The sequence below is a fragment of the Erpetoichthys calabaricus genome, chromosome 8, assembly GCF_900747795.2.
Source record: "Erpetoichthys calabaricus chromosome 8, fErpCal1.3, whole genome shotgun sequence".
Classification (NCBI taxonomy): Eukaryota; Metazoa; Chordata; class Cladistia; order Polypteriformes; family Polypteridae; genus Erpetoichthys; species Erpetoichthys calabaricus.
This window is the reverse complement of record NC_041401.2, coordinates 55,272,573-55,292,115: the sequence shown is the minus strand read 5'-3', so window position 1 is coordinate 55,292,115 and position 19,543 is coordinate 55,272,573. Positions and strand designations below refer to the sequence as shown.

At 34.9% G+C, this 19,543-nt stretch overlaps 1 protein-coding gene across 2 annotated transcripts in view; it reads right to left on the bottom strand.

Moving 5' to 3' along the window:
- Positions 1-3,957: 3,957 nt before the first annotated feature.
- Positions 3,958-19,543, bottom strand: part of lypd6b (LY6/PLAUR domain containing 6B) — a 67,068-nt gene continuing 51,482 nt past the window's right edge. The window contains exons 1-5 of one of the 2 annotated variants that reach the window (XM_028806532.2): positions 13,835-14,002; positions 9,532-9,667; positions 9,060-9,158; positions 8,533-8,663; positions 3,959-8,174 (exon numbers count right to left, since the gene is read on the bottom strand). In XM_028806532.2, the coding sequence (XP_028662365.1) occupies positions 8,007-8,174; positions 8,533-8,663; positions 9,060-9,158; positions 9,532-9,652 (519 nt within the window). In that variant the 5' untranslated portion in view covers positions 9,653-9,667; positions 13,835-14,002 and the 3' untranslated portion in view covers positions 3,959-8,006. Of the gene's footprint in view, positions 8,175-8,532; positions 8,664-9,059; positions 9,159-9,531; positions 9,668-13,834; positions 14,003-19,543 lie in introns of those variants that run through there. The other variant, XM_028806533.2, reaches the window with a different exon arrangement.

Here is a 19,543-nt window from a genome sequence, read left to right as displayed (position 1 = left end):
GCATGGATGCCATCAGTTTGCAGTAGTAGGCAACATCAATTATCATCTACTCTTCCACCACCAAATCTCGGCACACACCCAGATTGGTCACTGGAGTTTCACATGTTGCTCCAAATCCACAGATTTTATAGGGGATTTTAAATCTGGGGATTTTGCGGACCAGTCGAGATGCGAGAATGCTTCCAAATGTTCTTTGTACCAGTCATACACAGTTCTAACCACGTTACATTGTTATCTAGGAAGAATGGTGTAGCCATTCTGTGTTCACTCTGGAGGTGAAGCATCAAAGGTAACACAGTTAGTTCCAAGTCCACATTTACACAAGCAGGTTTGTAAGTGATCAATAAAAGCTTGGACACCTGTGGGTCTTGCTTGCTCTCATAATGCATGACACACGGTGACAGTCGTTATCTGTGAGCACCATCTTTCGCCCCCAGTTCTGGCAACTATTAACAGTTGACTGTGATATATGCCATAGCTAGATGACCCATTGGACAGTATGGTTTTGACACACCCACAAAGTCAACAATTTCTGTACACTATGCTCTTTGGCACAGCCAAAAGCAATAACAATGTTTTGCCAATCATTCACATCTGTCGTTTTTCACAGAGAGAATCAAACACATGTGGTGCACCACTACTCCTCATCACAGTCAAAACATCGTAGCATACAAAACAGCTATCTGTAAAACAATATTCATACTGGGGTGCCCCCTGTTGGTATCTGAGTATGAATCACCTCTTACATGGACAGTGACAATTTTTTTTGTCCACTGAGCTTAGATACCTGATAGTCTGCAACATGTGCATGAACAGATACATCACATTGTGTTTTCCATATTCACATTCAGTTTTTTCTGCATACATTATAGTCCATTCATTCATTTTCCTAATCCGCTTATCCAGGGCATTGGGGTGAGGAAAGTGGAGCTCATCCCAACAATTGCAGGATGCAAGGCAGGAACAACATCTGGATGGGGCACCTGTCCACATACACCCACAAACACTAGAGCCAATTTAGCAATGCCAGTTCACCTAACCTGCATGTTTCCTGTGACAGGAAAAAAGTGCACCCTGAGGAAACTCACAGGGACACAAGGAGAGCATGCAGCCTACACAAAGAAAGCACCTGGAACATGAATTCTGGTCATCTTACTGTGAGGCTGCAGAGCTACCACTGGGCTACTGTGCTGCCCACACACTGTATTTTCAAGTTCAATCTTTTTAATATGCATAACATTTTATTGAGTTTAGGATGTACATTTTAAATTTGTTGTTCTGATAACAGAAATAAAGGACATAAAGTACTTTTACATCAACTTGATGAAAATGGTGTACCATTCCTTATATACTGTGTGTCTATTTAATTCCCTGTCACCTTGTGCTTCACATAATTATAGGGAACCCACAATATCCTTCATTATTGCAGTCAGACTTTTTTATAATAAAGCACAGTTTTTCTTCTGTTTATAGTCAGTAGTGTCTTAAGGAAAATTTAGTAAAAAAATTCCAGAAGGGCAAGTGTCTTTTATGAAAGAGCAGAACATCTCTCTCAAGTGTTAAGATTTTGCACCTTTTAAAAGAACCCACATGACCAACACTCACAGGTACTGATAATAGAAACAAAAAACATCTGCTTACAATGTAGTCATTTACCCCTGTGCTTGCTTATTTTCAGTTCATTTCTTTTGCTAAACAAGTGGGTAAAACCTAAGCAATGAAGTAAATTAAGATTAGTAAAAAAAAAAAAAAAGAAACAGTGTATTATTTTTTGACTAGTATGAATATGTTCTTAAAATATATCACTGTACATTTCAAATAAGTAAACTATACAGTGCTTCATATCCACAACTTCAAAGACTACGAAAAATCCAAGCAATCTAACTGAAGAAGAAGCTTGATTAATAGCAGCAGATGGCCTGTGATTAACAATAAACAAGCTGAAGCAAAAACAGCAGCTACAAAGTGTTCTTGACAACAAGGGTTGAAAAGCCCTAACCTGACAGCATGCCTGGAAATGTAGAAGGCAATCCACACAAACAAAAGGAGGACACACAAAGTCCACAGCATCTGGGAATAGAGCCCCATTTCAAGTGTTGTGAGGTACCAGCTGCATAAACACAGTAACATGCCACATACAAAATACAGCAGATGTTTAATTCGAAAATGCTAATTAAAAGACCTTGTGTTACAGTGGTGTGTTTTCTATTAAATGCTATATAAAATGTTTTATGTTTCAAAATATGATAGAGCATCATTACTTTATTAATCTAATATGGTTCATGAAGCATCTACTTTAATTTCACTTCTCAAAGAGCTAAACAGTGATTGATAAGGAGGATGAGTATAGGAGTCAGGAGGAGAAGTTTGTCTCTTGGTGCAAATAACATTGCTGCAGCCTGCAACTCAACATTAGCAAAAACAAGGAACTGACTATTGCCTTTTGCCACATCAAAGAGCATCTATGTTCGGTCTGTATTCAGGGAGTGGATGTGGTGCACTATTGCAAGTATTTGGGGGACTATATCAGTGACAGGCTGCTGGATTGGTGAAACAACATGCACATGATACACTGTCAACCCACTCGAGGTAGTGGCAGAGGAGAAAATGAAGACAAAACTGATGGCCAATATACTGCACATCTTCTCTCTGACATGCCACCATTAAGTACTTCTAGCCAACAAAATATTCAAAAGAAGTGTGCCAAGAAAGGCTTCTGGGGCTCATCCATGCCTACGGCAATTCACCCTTACGATGCCCCACTGTGACTGCTCTCTTAACTTTAGCTAACTTAGAAGTTCTTTCTTCTTTTTTGTAGTTCTTGAGTGCTTTTTAGGGTTGTTGTTGTTTGTTATAATATTCCTTGAGCTTCTGTAAAAGCTGAATTTCCCCTTGGGACAAATAATGTACTATCTGTCTGCCTACTTGACGTAAACAAAGATAACAACTCATTCTTTAAAAAGACCACCAGTTGTCATGCTTTCTTAATCTAAAAGCAACCAGCCACAGATTCTTATTCATGTCCCTCAATTGCCAGTCCCTGACGGATGGGAACACTCCCAACAATTTATTCACAAATAAGCCCATAATGAAGGTAATGGTACCCATTAACTCTCAATTATAATACAAAGCAGTACTCAAATGGTCAATTTAAAACCTTTGAGCAAACTGAATACTTTACACTAGAAATGACCAACAATCCCTTAATTGTGCACAGTCCTGGATTAACAAAGGAGTTCCTTGGCTGGCTAAACAGACTCTCTCATTTGGTTGGCAAATCTGTCAAGACAGTGCTCTTCAGGGTATCGTGGGTAAAATCTTAAAACAGGGAGAGCACTGTTGTTTTTGGAGATATACAGGTTTGTTGCCACTAATCTCTTCATTGTTTTTTTTAATATAATGCCTCACATTAGGTGTTCTTCACTTTACATCCTTGAGGTCTACAGGCCTTCATTACTGCACAAACAGCTGCAAATATACTATTTTTGCAGATTACTTATTTACAATTGACTGAATTGTTATTTGTACTTCATTATTTTGTTTTAGTCGCTGGTTCAAAAAGGAGCACTGATGGTTTATAGATACCTGTCCATCACAGGAAATGCTCATGCACATGTCTAAAGTAACTTATTCTGGGACAGTTTAGAGGTGTCAGGCTGGCCTAGAATTGTATTGTCAGATGTTAAACCTAAAGTTAGTGGGTTCAGGTCTTTTCTGACTCACTCTTTGATCCTAACACACAGTTTATCTGTCTGTTCTCCAACTGTAAAATACATTTTTAACTAACTGAAACGCATCCTTACCTTATGAGTTAGATGGACTAGGGGCATTTGCAAAATAAATAACAACAATATAAATAAACCATACACATCTCCAAACCAAAGAAAATCTGCTTAAAAATGAGAAGATATGCAATGTTTACTTGGTCTGACATACATATTTTTAGTCAGGATACTGAGAAAAAAAAAATTAGTATACAAACAGGACAACTGTCCCCAAGGACTTTGACTCAGCTCCCATCGTGGCCAATGGTTGAACATATACAACTTAAAAATACTTAGGTTGACTCTGCTGTAGTCATAGGTATACAAAGCCAATGCAAGCATAACATAACAATAATAATATACTCTATTTTATTTATAGATGATGCAGAAAATGTAAAGAATATCAGGTTTAATTTTTTATTTACAGTTGGTGAGCAAAATGGTATTGTGTACATAAAGTATATTTATATTTAATTACCAGTCTCATCCACTGTATACTGTTTTACCAGTTCATATAATAACCCCTTAATTATTATTATTTGTTTCAGTTACAAAGAAATCTGCAGTAGTCTGTTTAATGTAGCATCCAGTTTGGCATAAATAAAATCTAAAATCCACTTTACACATACATTTATGGAAACACATCAAATTACAGTGAGTCATTTCTCTCTCACTGATTGACTGAAACTAGTTTACTAGGAAAGCTATATATACATTTATGCTATTTAATTAAAAGCAGCAGCGGCTTCAGTATTTTATAAGCAATGCAAAACCAAATATTTATTTCAAACAAGTTAAATGAGAAAATGCAAAATCTACTCAGATGACACACCAAATGGGATTTGAACTCTGCATGCTGGCCTGTGATTTAAAAATCTAATCTACTTTGTGAGGTACAGAACTATACAAATTATGCACACCAATACTAGTTATATAAAATTCTACACAAAAGATTTGCTTCATCTTTATAGATCTGTAGATATCACAGCTTTTTCAAATTTGAAAATTTCTTATCATTTCAGGTTTTATTTAGTTGCTGACATACAGTATCAAGTATATAAACCAAAAGTATCTACTATAAGCATTAAGAACACTTTCTGAAATGTGGATAATTTAATTATGCATCTGGTTCCTCTGTGCATGTTTGAATTTCATTACAAACTGGACTCTTCATTTTTTTCAAAGATGTTAACAAACCCAATGTATTATTCATATCCATGTTGTACTTATTTTGACCTTCCACATTTCTTTAAAAAAAAGTGCAGAAATAACTATGTAAAAAAATATTCGATAAAGGGACGAATTCAGAAATGTGATATTGTTACAAAGAGTGATTTCAAAACAAATCTTATTCCCGTCTACTTGGTTTAAACATAATTACAAAAATATCTTCAGGAGATTTCCTTCCCACTATGTATTAGGACTCAGATCCAAGCTGCAGTGATAGATATATAATAATACTAACATCCAACCAATCTTTATTTTTGGTGTAATATCTGTGCATTTTATTTGTTATCACAAACTCTTACGTCTATTTATAATATACAGTTCCAAAATTCAATGGTCATGAAATACATTGTATAAATATATATATACAAAGATACAATGAAGAAAACAAACAAAATCTGAAAGAAGTATCATATATCACATTCAAGTGTCACATAAAACCCAAGTTATGCAGGACTGCAAATAATAACATTCTGCATGAGTCTTTGTGAACAAGCATATTATATTTCCATTTAAAATACTGAACAGTTCTGCAAAAAAGTACTATGATTAAATAATACAGACTTAAAACTTTTTTTATTTATTAAATGTATTTGAATACACTTTGTTACATGTATCAATGTACACAAACACCAAAGCACAGTTATCATATAAATATACCTGATGAATAATTAAATATCAAAAATGTTTTACAAAATATCCTTTCAATTAAAGGAAATGTGATTTGACATTCCTCTTTTTAAACTTTAAAGCATAAACAAGTATGTCAAATATGAGATTACAAATGTTTTTTTTTTATTAGATTTGAACCAGTCAGTCAGTCATTGTCCAACCCGCTATATCCTAACCCAAGGTCACGGGGGTCTGCTGGCGCCAATCCCAGCCAGCACAGGGCGCAAGGCAGGAACAAATCCTGGGCAGGGCGCACACACACACACACCAAGCACATACTAGGGACAATTACGGATCGCCAATACACCTAACCTGCATGTCTTTGGACTGTGGGAGGGAACCGGAGCACCCAGAGGAAACCCACGCAGACATGGGGAGAACATGCAAACTCCACGCAGGGAGGACCCAGGAAGCAAACCCAGGTCTCCTTACCTGTGTCCATATTTATCAAGTGTCTCAGAATACGAAAACTGTTCCAGCTAACTCAAAGTGACACAAATTTGCTTCTACTTTTAGGAGTAGGAGTGAAAATATTTTTATCAAAATTTCCTAATTTAGGAAACTACTCCTAACTTCACCAGGATTTAGGAGAGCTTGTGAGCTGTCCTAACTCACTAACAGCTGCCAGAAGACTGCTCAGGCAGTGATTAGCACACACATACTGGAAAAAGGCAGAATGTTTTGGAAATGCTGGACTGCAATAAACTCATAAAAAATATTGATTTGCCAGAGATGGAATAAAATTGCTAACAAATCCTGTATGTTATGTGATTGCTTCATTTACACAGAGAAACCATGCACTGTCAGGTAAAATTAAAATATTCATAATGCTAAATGTAAAATGCAGCTCTGCAGTAACAATTATCTGGGTATGTTACAACCAACTATTTCTTGAATTATCAGACTTTGAACCCCATTCCAACATGTGAGGTAATACCCAGATCAATGCATTTCCCCACCTTTCCACATGAGGTAATGTTAACACAAGCGGCATTCATGCAAATCACCACCACATGCAGATCATTTCCCCAAGTGTGAATGAGCATGCATATGTGAATCACAAGCATATCACAGTATTAACACACAGCTACTCATGGATGTAAACTATACTGTGGTAGCCAATATATTATCCTGAAAATAAGTGGGGCAGGATGGTTGACTGACAGCAAAATGTCACACAAGTATGCAGACCTCTGGTTCTATGAGCCCGTGGAACATTAAAATTATAGATTATAAGCCTGGGAAGTTTAAAGAAGGCAGGTGCAAACTCCTGGGGTATTGGATAAATACAGCCTCACAGAATACAAAGTCACACAGAGAGGCACAGTATACCATAACACACCTGAAGAGTAAACCCGACATATACAGGGGCTACTTTCAATATAACTGTGACTTTATGAGGTGCTTCCAGTGGCCTTAACAGCACAAAGTTTATTTTTCTGAAAGTACAGCTGTGGACCTTTCATTGTTAAATAAACATGCCTGTTACCTGGCTTTACTCTTCATTCAGTGTGTGTTTCTCAGTCTTTCCATCTCGGTGCTTGTTACGGCATTATTTAAGATGTTGTTGCAAAGTTACAACAAGAAGTGCAGCTTAGCTCACTAATCTACCAGATTATGTTCTCCTTCTTCTTCTTCTTTTATTATTATTTTTATAATTATCTTTGTGGTGAAGTCATAGTGTTACTATCAGAAAACTACAAAGCTCATCATGATTTTCAACTACAATATCGTCGGTAAGAGTACCATTTTGCGGCTTAGGCTGCCATGAAATTGTGATGTTATTCATTCTCAAACATGAACTTTTACTCCTAGCTGGGTGTAGGTGTAAGTAACTTCATATACAGTATACGTCTCTTGTCCTAGTCTGAGGTAGGACACATTCTTATCCTAGTCTGACTTTTAGTGCAATTCCTAAGAGTAATTCTAAGATGCTTGATAAATACAGGTACTGAAATCTAGACTGCATATAAAATCATCAGAAATATACATAGGTTACTGACGTTGGAAGTGCAGTAAAAATGTTTACTTAAAAGCAAAATGTACTCATGTTGAGTTTTCCTTAAAATGTCACTGGCTGAGATTCAAAGCATAAGTCAGATAAGTATCATATGAGTTAAACATGTAATATGTTCCTTTTGTTTCTGAATTAGTTTCACATTAACTCAACTGAATATTTCCATGAACAGTCTTTTCTCAGTACTGTTTTACACATCAGACTGATATGTCATTGCACCATTACACAATGGTTTTTCTTTCCATATATTCACACTTGAATATTTCTCTTGTACATCTGTTTTAATTAATCATCCTTATGTTTTCAGTAACTAAAATAAGTTTTTTTCATGAAAATAAAGATACAAGCACTATAATGCAGAAAATTGTAGTGCTAACTGCAGAAATTCTGGGTCCTGAGGATCTCCAAGACTGTGCCATATAAAATACTGCATTAGTGTGATTTGTTGGGACCTCAACATTGCAGACCATGCCTTCACAACAAGAGATGCATTCCTGAAATATAAATACATTTTACATTATCTTCCAATATAAGGTAGTATACCACAAAATATTTTTCTTTACTTTGGCTATCATTATAGCAATTACTACAAGAAAACTAATTGTTTTTCTAAACTGGCAGCAATGTTTTTTTTTTTTGTCCAGCAGTTATCCCCACCTTCTAATGATAACTTCAGAAGTATTATTCTCATGAGACTATAAATTTTGTATTATCTCGCTAAGCACTAAATTATATTGCATGTTTCCTGACCTTTTGAAAGCCAGTTTGATTTGAGTAGAGGTATCTGATAAATAAAAAAGGAATAATTTTATATTAATATACAATTATTTTAAAAGACTGACAAAAGCTTACCGTATGACCTGTATCTCTGTGATGTCTACATCCCACAGCTTGACATTCTTCCTTAAACGCACATCTCTTTGTTACTGATTTGCTTCTGCCCTGACTTGTAAAATGGTGAACTGTCATGCAGTATTCCGTATCTGTTTAATAAAAGTATTTCTGAAATTTAAGTTATTCTTTCTCCAAAAGTTTACTTGTAAAATAACATTTTGATGTTATCTGTTATACACATTATCGTTCAGGAAGTCAAAGTCCTACTCCTGAAAATTTAGTGTTTCAAAGTCTTTTGTTCCAAACACAGGCTTACAGTTTTCACATATTTCGAATCATTCACAAGAAAATTTCTTTCAAAAGACATTTTAGCTCTCTTAATTTGACGATAAAAGTGCATTTTGCTTATTTAAGACTAAACAGTGTATTGTTATTTACATAATTATCAATCCCACACTAGCTAAAGATGATGCTGCATACAAACTAAAAGAAAAAAAAGCAGATGCCACACCATGAAATGACATTTATTGCTTTTGACTGCTTACACCGTGGGCACCATTTGTCTTCAGCCCATCTGTTACAGTTGTAATTATCTTCTGCATGGTCACAAGTGAAGCACTTGAAGCTGTTCGGGAAAGGTGTTGCTGTCAAAGCAAGAATAAAAAAAAAGTTTTTTATAAAAAAACAATGAAAAATTACAGTGAAAAGAACATTTTAAAGATTATACGTAATAGACAAATGTATTCTTTTCCAGGTTGAGACAACAACAAAAACACAAGAAATAAACTAAAAGTAATTTTAAAATGATCTTATTTAATGAAAATGACTATTAGTCAGATTGACATAATTTAGCCAATATAGTTTGTTTAAATGGATAAAATTCATCAATCATGTTTAAACCTAATGAAAAAACAAAATTTTAAAATCAAAATTAAGCATGCATACTTATCAAAAAATAAATTGTAGAAATATTTAGGAATGCAAATTCACATAAGAAAACATTTTTCTACTACTTACGATTCATTAGTGGCTTTACATTGTAAAAGTTTATGTTTTTAGAAATTCCGTAGTTTGTTAAAAACAGAAACTCAAGTAACTGAAAAAGGACTGTCCAGCAGGAACAAGGAAAGAGCTCCATCGTCTTAGCAGGCACCTACAAGCAAAGGTGGTATGTTTATCTGTCTGAAGAGATTATGTTTGGACTGCACAACACTTCAATGCTGTTGTAATTTCTGGAATCTTAACATCTCACAACCCTTTTATTTCTGAAGAACCGCTTAAGTTACACAAAAAAAAGAAAGAAAAAAAAACAAATGCAGGATCATGGTGCTGAAAGACTACTGATGTCATATGAACATAGCTATTATACTGCACTAAAGCAAAACTCCAAAACTAAAATCCTTTTAACTGACAACCCTTTTTTTGGCTAAAGTCTTATTAAAAGACTGAAAGACATCTGTTTGATGTCTAACTAAAAAGTGTGAACTGAACAACTACTAAGTAAAGTTAGCCATCCTGGACATGCAATATTTTGTGGATAAAACATTTATAACTGTCTAATAACAATACATAAATCGAGGCTGAAAGGTAGCTTCATTCACATCAGTTAATCTTGAACCGAAATGTTATTGCAGGAGCCATGATTACATTGGTGCTGCCTTACAGCTCTGGGATAAATAGTTTGAATCCCAGCCCTGTCATTGTCTGTGTGGAGTTTGCACAATCCCCCGATGTCTCTTGGTACTATGGTTTTCATTCCACAGTGCAAGGATGTGCATGGTAGGTTCATTGGTTACTTGCACTTGTAATTGAGAAATTGAATAAATGTGTTTGATTATGGATATTATGTTGTGAAACGTGCGAGCAGTGGCTCATATGTTGACACTATCTGAAAACTAGAAATTTAACTAGAATCTTTGTTTCAACATACAGCAGAATAAAACTGTTCATTTATCCATTCACATGTTGTGCTCGACATTTCAGTTCAGCATGGTCTATAATACAAAAAGTAAATAAGCACTTGAACATTAGCACATCATGTACAGAATTAATTCTTTTAAATACGAACACAAATGTGCACATCATGGATGCACCACCACCACCACAACAATAAGATACTTCTGACAATACAGAACAAACACAAGTAGTCATTCAAATTGTCCCCTTCTGTTGAAGGCCATAACCATCAATAGTTAAGGCAGTGGCCATACAAGATGTCCATAAATACACAGCAAGATATATGTATATAAGAAGGCAACTGAAGTTTGGAGCTGAAGTTGCTCTAAGGTTTGATGATGGGTACATACAGGATCGTATAAATTGAATAGGGGTTTAAAACCTCTGTGAACCATCAAATATTATTTAACCTTAAGGCTACAAATAAATAAAGTGTTTATTTCTTGTCTGTATGCCTACTTTAAACTTTTCAACCCTCTGTTATGTAACAAGTTGGGGTTAAATAATGACAGAATTATGACCAGAAATTAACAATGAAGGTTAACTTGAAAAAAGAATTAACCAATCATCGACAAAACTGCTCAAAAACATGACAAATTCAAGTTTGTTTTCCTTTATTATGAACATTCCTACTCAAATATAACTTTAGTTAATAACTATATATGTAAGAATTGCTACATTTTTTAATAAATGAGCATCTAAGAGTTTTAAGTGGCATGCAAACCTTGATTTTGCTATTCCTGTATGAAAGTAAATACATAAACAGGAATAGACAAATACAGGAATGGCTTCACTCCATTGTTCACTTTATATATACTAAGTTGAATATGCACACATTTAGATCATAACTAATATAATATTTAAAACATTAATATTAATATACAGAATAACGTTTCAAGTCCTTAAATTCTTTTTTTCTAGTAACACAACTGTAAAATGACACTGTCAAAATATTTCAGTTCAGTGCTCAAAAATAAGTTTGCCAAATAATATAAAAAAATACCAATGTAACTATAATAGTACTGTACCTTCAACTGCAAAACTTTGCTTAAAGTGCAAATGCCTTTTTATTGAAAAAGCTATGACTGCAATGACATTATACTAACTACACATTTGATAATAGTATTTTTAAAATATTTGAAACAATTCTTCCTCATTATGTCAATACAGTATCAAAATGTTGATATATTTTGCCTTTACTTGATGCACACTGACACCAAATAACTGCTAGCCTCTTGTCAAAGACTACCTTTCTTTCCATTCTTTTGACTAATATGATTATATTAAAAGACATACAGTATACACTGGACATAAGAGATGTTTTCTAAAAGATAACATTGAAACAGGAATATTCAATTTTCTCAAGTTCTATGTTTTGTTTTAGAGCTGTATAAATTACAGAACACATCATTTGGCTTCTTTTCTTTTAATATAGTTTATGTTGTACATTTTATACTACATTAGTTAATGTAATGCCTAAAAGTTATCTCGTGGATTTTCCATTTTTCAAACATATACAAGTAGCTGCATGCACCAGTATTTGGCATTCACCTTAATCCTGAGTAGAGGCTCAATTGCATTTCACCTTCCATCCATGATGATGTTGAAAAATGAATGATTTGTAGGCTACCTCTAACTGGTTTTCAGATGCAAGGCATGATGAGTCAGCTACTCTCCTACAAATTTACAGAGACCCTCTGGAGCCAGTATACCCTGCAGTCAAAACCAGATTGCTGCTACTGACACTTTTTTCTCTTCATTTTCTGAAATGAACTAGATCTGTAATCTTAACTTACCTAAAATAAGAAATCATTAGGTTAAAAGCTGACCAAATTAAGCTGTAGTGGTGTATTGAATTGCCACTAAAGTTGAAAACATTTTCCTTCTCTCTTTTAAATATATTATGTTTATTTGACCTCAAAAAACCCTACACTTTACTCTTTTAAACTGGAAGATAAAAAAACCATGGATACAATAAAACTGCATTATTTTAGAAAATAAATAAGTAAAAAACCACAAGGCAAGTAAATGATAAAAAGTAAGATATAATTTAGCAAGTCTTCAGTTTATTGAAAACAAAATAAATACTAGCTTGCTTATTTGTGTAGAACACATTTTTAAATTAAAACTGCTGACGAATGGAATGGCAAATATCTGCTATTATTGGAGTAACATGCCACCCATAGGTAACTCTTTAACTTAATGTTCCCATATTGTCTTCTGCTCAACAAATAATGGTCAGCACCTGGGAGAAAGCATTCTGTGACAAAGATTAATGTAAAGATAATGTGTGAGGCCCATATTGTTCTTTATGGCATAGTGCTTAGAAAGTATTTTAAGCAATTCTGTTGAAAAACCAAACTTAAGTTTGCAGTTTAGGCTGATACACAGCAGTGTTTATATAACAATGCATTCACTGACAAATTTAATGAAATGAAGAGTAGGTAAAATGAATGGAGTAGTGAATTTGGACATTTTATAATTATTATTAATTATTAAGTTATAAGTGTGTTTTTTTACTTCAAAAATTTATTTTTAAAGCTCCAGAAAATTGCTTAAACTTAAGAATAAATTTCAGTTAGGAGAGAAAATAATGAGGGAACATTCACCCTTAATATTCTCAATTTCTTATTATGCTTCCTACTGAAATTAAAATTTCTGTCACAACAATGATGTATTTTTATCATTACATGTCAAAAATATCTTTACTATAATTTATATACCTGACATAAAGACAATATACTGTATGGCATTACAAATAAATGTACATTTAACATTCAAATAATAATGCAGTGAACAAATAAACCAAAAGACTGACAGGCTTTGTAAAACCTAATGCATAAACCAGTTGAAAATCTTAAAAGTCTTTTGATGATACTGCATTGAATCACTTCTGCAGATTTTAACTGCCTCACTAAGCAACACCCTAGTACTACTAAGCTACAATAAAGACAGCTTTACAGCTGCACGTGTTCTGCTGAAATTTCCAGTATGTAAACAGACTCAAAGTCTTCTGTTTTTCAAAGGTTCAGAATGGCTGAAGCTGAATGCAAAGGTTACAAGACTACTTCTTTAAGCCCACTAATTAAAAAATAAATAAAACAATGAATTAGTCCACATGAAATCCCTAATGAAAACCTGCCTTCTTCTCAACAGTTACAACATCATAAACAAAAAGCCCCTTATGTAACTCTAAATCTAACTCTAAAATAAGAGATTAAAGATCAATGTGTTTATATGTCCCAGTAATTGACTCCTGTTATAAAATACAGAAAATACTGTAAGTCCCAATATTAACTTAGCCAAAGCATATACGATGATGCACTTAAATGATCCACATAAAAGGGAAAAAACGCAACATTACCTGTACAATTATACCAATAATTATGATCCACAGTTACGGTAACTGGATGCACACTGCAAACATGTTTCAGAAAGGTTACTGAAAACATTAATTCTGCTAGGTAACTTGCTAGCTTGTTTGAATTGAGATTCTTTTGTGATGACTGCAGCAGCTGTGCTTGGGGACAGAATATCAGACTACAGCTTGTTTAGCCTCTTATCAATTTCTGGTCAGTGACCTTGTTTTATTGCACTCTGGATAGTCCTGCTATTGGCTAACAGGTGAAAACAGACAACTATAAGCTGTGTAACTAGTCTTCCCTGCCCATGTAATTAGCACTGGCACCTTCCTACAAACCTGAGTTCCTTTTCCTTGTTAGGGAGGAGTTTGTGACAATTGATTACACTATGAACACAAAAAAGACAAGGGGTGGGGGATGTGCTCTTTAGTTTACATCCATCAAAGCAGAAACTAGAGAAATACCACACTTGTCAAGATGAATTGAAAAGTTTAGATACAACATAATTATATTCTTTCTGGAAAGCATGTATACAATGACATGCCTAATTTAACATTTCTTTTACATGTTAAAGTCTGATCACACACAGCCTAAGCCAACAGATGTACAATATTAGATTTTCAGGGGAGAAATACACCTTTTGTTTTTATAAGAATATTTAACTCAAGTTTTACATCTAAGCCTATAATAAAACATAATTTTGCCCAAAATTTAAAACTAATTTCAGACAGCGCATAAAGTTTCTTTTTTCTCTTTTAAAAAGATTTTTGTTGCAGTTATACAATTAATCAAGCTTAAAGACAGCAAATGGAAAATTATTAATGTATGCATTAAAGCTTCAATATAACATTATCTAAAATATATTTCAAGTCAATCACTTACACATTACTTATATATTATATACATTATGTTAGCATTACACTTTATTTTCTTTTAAAAACTAATCCTTGTACATATCATTCACAAATGCTGGTAACACTAATGGTCAATCTAAATTTTCTTCTTTCTGAGAATGGTAGCAAATTACTCAAATTATACAATAAGAATATAAAGTTGTGTTTCCTTATGAGTATACATTTTAATGGTAAATTCATTCTGTATTATTCCAATTTCCACACAAACATACATACTGGACAGTTCTCCTTTAGTTTTTTTTTTAATTTAGTATACAGTAAAAGGTAGAAGAAAGACATCTTAAAATAGCTTGGGTCTGTATTGCATACTTCTAGACCACATGGACTTGTTCACGTACAGCACCATAAAACCAAGGTCACCATAACAGCTGTTCAAAATGAACAGCTACTTTGTGGTTTATGTTAACTAATGGAGACCTCAATGTCTACATTCATAGTCTCAGACTTGGTTACTTTTAAAAGCATACTACAATGGCATTTTAATTCAACACTGTTCCATCTGGATTTTTATGATTTATGCCTATTAAAAACATAAATTATAAGTTGTAAGTAGCATTCATAGTCAATATTCTCTTAACAATAATCAAAACTTGAAAAAATATTGTTTATTCTCAATGTATTTCTTGTGCAAAACATTTTATGAAATTATTATAATTCGAGAAAGTTCCTGCTTTTAAAATATTTGATCTTTGGCTGATTTTACTTAGAAGTCAAAAATAATTTTTCATTAAAAAGTGTAAACTTGACGATTTGTTGAATGTAACTAATTTTACAAAGGAATAGGAACTATAAAGTTACAATGCATGTAATACTATGTTTAACAGCACGTTTATTTCTGTATTGTATTTGCTGGGCAAAAATTTATAGAAATACATTTTAGAATACTTTGAAGACATCCATACAAATTGTAAGCTTTTCTTATGGTTTTCAGTGTATTCATATTATACTGCATACTGGAATGATATAACTTTAATGTGGTATTTCCCAATTAAATACATTTTTAACTCAAGAAGAAAAAGCTATTAAGCTAAAGGAATAATACTACCTGAAATAGTTCAAAATAACATGAAAACCAAAGCAGTTCAGTTATTTAATTTCATAATATTATAACCTCAAGACAAACTGGGGTGTAATAAGAAACTTTCAAGAAAATACTGATGCAGGGACAATTCAAACTAATGTATTTTTATTTGCTATTTTGAAGTAAGAAAGTGACAAAGGTTAAAATAAGAAAAACGTTAGATATAGTCACTGATGCAGCACAATGTGTATTTTCACAGCACAAAATTACAAATAACAGATTAATACATAAAATAATATATACAAACAAAAACATTTTGCATTTTAGTAGTGTAATTAATATTTCAATACTAGCTGTAAAGACATGAAGGGATGCAAGATTTTCTAGGAGCTGACACCGTCTACACACTGTCTTAAATAAATACCATAATATTTTCAAGTTAAAATTCCCACAAAGTATAAATGTACTTAGTCTGGAATTGAAGTTAAAAATATGCTGCTCCTCTTTTAGAAATCCTCATAATTCTTGAAGAGTAAACAAACTCTTGATCTGTAGACATTTAATAACTCTGGAGTGATGACTGCTTAAAAGAAATCGGGTTCTATTGTATATGGGAAACCCCACCATCTATATATCCATCTTCTGAACCTATTTTTGTAACTTCAGGATTCAGTGAGGAATAAACCAAAAACGTGTCAACCAATAAATAATTACATTTATCTACCCACTTGCATCAATGTGGAACACAAAAGCTATATGAGGAAGCAATGTTTACCATTTACTGATACTAAATAATGCTTTACTGATTGATGTAATTTATGTTCACAAAAAATTAATTTAACATACCAGTGTTCTCCCTAGCGCCCGGCTAATTTAGTTGTGCGCCCGGCTGTCATCTCACATGACATTGTGAGATGACAGCCGCAAATCTACAGGCACGGGCAGATCTAATGATCTGCACAGATGGCAAGGGACGAGCGGGCAATATTTTAGAAGCAGGATCGCAAGTGGCAAGGGGAGAGGCATGGGACGGGATATTGCCGATCACTCGATGCTAAAGCTAATAGCGGGGACAAGGCGGAATGGAGTTCACAAGCAAAAAGTATGGGGAGGTGGGCTTTCAAGAAGGGGGTGTACATGGAAATAGCAGGGGCGGAGCAGCTTAATACAGTAGCAAGGAGTATGGAGAGGTGGGCAGGCAAGAGGGGGCTGTACAGTGCATCTGGAAAGTATTCACAGCGCATCACTTTTTCCACATTTTGTTATGTTACAGCCTTATTCCAAAATGGATTAAATTCATTTTTTTCCTCAGAATTCTACACACAACACCCCATAATGACAACGTGAAAAAAGTTTACTTGAGATTTTTGCAAATTTATTAAAAATAAAAAAATTGAGAAAGCACATGTACATAAGTATTCACAGCCTTTGCCAAAAAGCTCAAAATTGAGCTCAGGTGCATCCAGTTTCCCCTGATCATCCTTGAGATGTTTCTGCAGCTTAATTGGAGTCCACCTGTGGTAAATTCAGTTGATTGAACATGATTTGGAAAGGCACACCCCTGTCTATATAAGGTCCCACAGTTGACAGTTCATGTCAGAGCACAAACCAAGCATGAAGTCAAAGGAATTGTCTGTAGACCTCCAAGACAGGATTGTCTCGAGGCACAAATCTGGGGAAGGTTACAGAAAAATTTCTGCTGCTTTGAAGGTCCCAATGAGCACAGTGGCCTCCATCATCCGTAAGTGGAAGAAGTTCGAAACCACCAGGACTCTTCCTAGAGCTGGCTGGCCATCTAAACTGAGCGATCGGGGGAGAAGGGCCTTAGTCAGGGAGATGACCAAGAACCCGATGGTCATTCTGTCAGAGCTCCAGAGGTCCTCTGTGGAAAGAGGAGAACCTTCCAGAAGGACAACTATCTCTACAGCAATCCACCAATCAGGCCTGTATGGTACAGTGGCCAGACGGAAGCCACTCCTTAGTAAAAGGCACATGGCAGCCTGCCTGGAGTTTGCCAAAAGGCACCTGATGGACTCTCAGACCATGAGAAAGAAAATTCTCTGGTGTGATGAGACAAAGATTGAACTCTTTGGTGTGAATGCCAGGCGTCACGTTTGGAGGAAACTAGGCACCACTCATCACCAGGCCAATGCCATCCCTACAGTGAAGCATGGTGGTGGCAGCATCATGCTGTGGGGATGTTTTTCAGCGGCAGGAACTGGAAGACTAGTCAGGATAAAGGGAAAGATAACTGCAGCAATGTACAGAGACATCCTGGATGAAAACCTGCTCCAGAGCGCTCTTGACCTCAGACTGGGGCAACGGTTCATCTTTCAGCAGGACATCGACCCTAAGCACACAGCCAAGATATCAAAGGAGTGGCTTCAGGACAACTCTGTGAATGTCCTTGAGTGGCCCAGCCAGAGCCCAGACTTGAATCCGATTGAACATCTCTGGAGAGATCTTAAAATGGCTGTGCACCAACGCTTCCCATCCAACCTGATGGAGCTTGAGAGGTGCTGCAAAGAGGAATGGGTGAAACTGGCCAAGGACAGGTGTGCCAAGCTTGTGGCATCATATTCAACAAGACTTGAGGCTGTAATTGCTGCCAAAGGTGCATCGACAAAGTATTGAGCAAAGGCTGTGAATACTTATGTACATGTGATTTCTCAGTTTTTTTATTTTTAATAAATTTGCATAAATTTGCATTTTGGAATAAGGCTGTAACATAACAAAATGTGGAAAAAGTGATGCGCTGTGAATACTTTCCGGATGCACTGAGTGATAAATACTGGTACCTAGAGACAATTGTCAAGCACCTAGATGCTGGAAATAATTGGCATGTCAGGGAATCTTGCTTTTCAAAAGTTTTCAATGCAGAAACTCACGATTCAAGTGAGTCTGCTGAAATTCTTTTTGATCATTACTCCAAAAATGGTAGCCCACTAATTTTAAAATATGAAAGTAGCAGGCAAGAATGGACAGTTGCGTCAAAAAATGATCAGTAGTCAATCATACAAAGACTTCAGTCCAAAACAGATTTTACTAAAAATGGCAACGACAACAGAGCTCAAAGAGTCGTTTCCAAATTTAGCCAAACTAGCTCATATTGGGCTAGTGATCCCAGTGAGCACAGCTGATTGTGAAAGGGGGTTTTCTGCCCTTAAAAGAATCAAGACACGTTTGAGAAATCACATGAATCAAAGCATGCTAAATAATCTCATGCTGATCTCCTTGGAGGGCCCAGATCCTGGAGACTTTGCTTATGGGAAAGCTGCAGGCAACTAGGCCTCTAGGAAGAAAAGAAGAATAAATATTTAACTGATGACACCTTATGCATATGCAAGTTGGCTTTGAGGAATATTTTTTAATTTTTCTTCATTAGGTTTCCCATACTTTTTTTCATTGTTTTCACTTTTCTTTCCAACAGCAACAATACTTGTGCCTCTTGGTTTATGTCGTAACAATTGTTACTTAAAATTTTTGTTAGGGTTGCAGGATCCTGAATGGGATACTTCTTAAATTTAATAAAAATATTCTGGCACAAGTGTCAAAGGAAGTCATATTGAGCATTGGAAAATAATTAATAATAATTAACTAATAAAAATAGTGTACATTTAATTTTCCCCACTACCAAATTTCCCCGTCCTGCCCCACCCGGCTACTTTTTCATGCCACCCGGCTGGAAAAAATTTCTGGGAAGAACACTGTACCATTATATCTACAAGTAATCAGTAGAGCTTTAAATAAACCTTTTTAAATTTACCCTAATATAG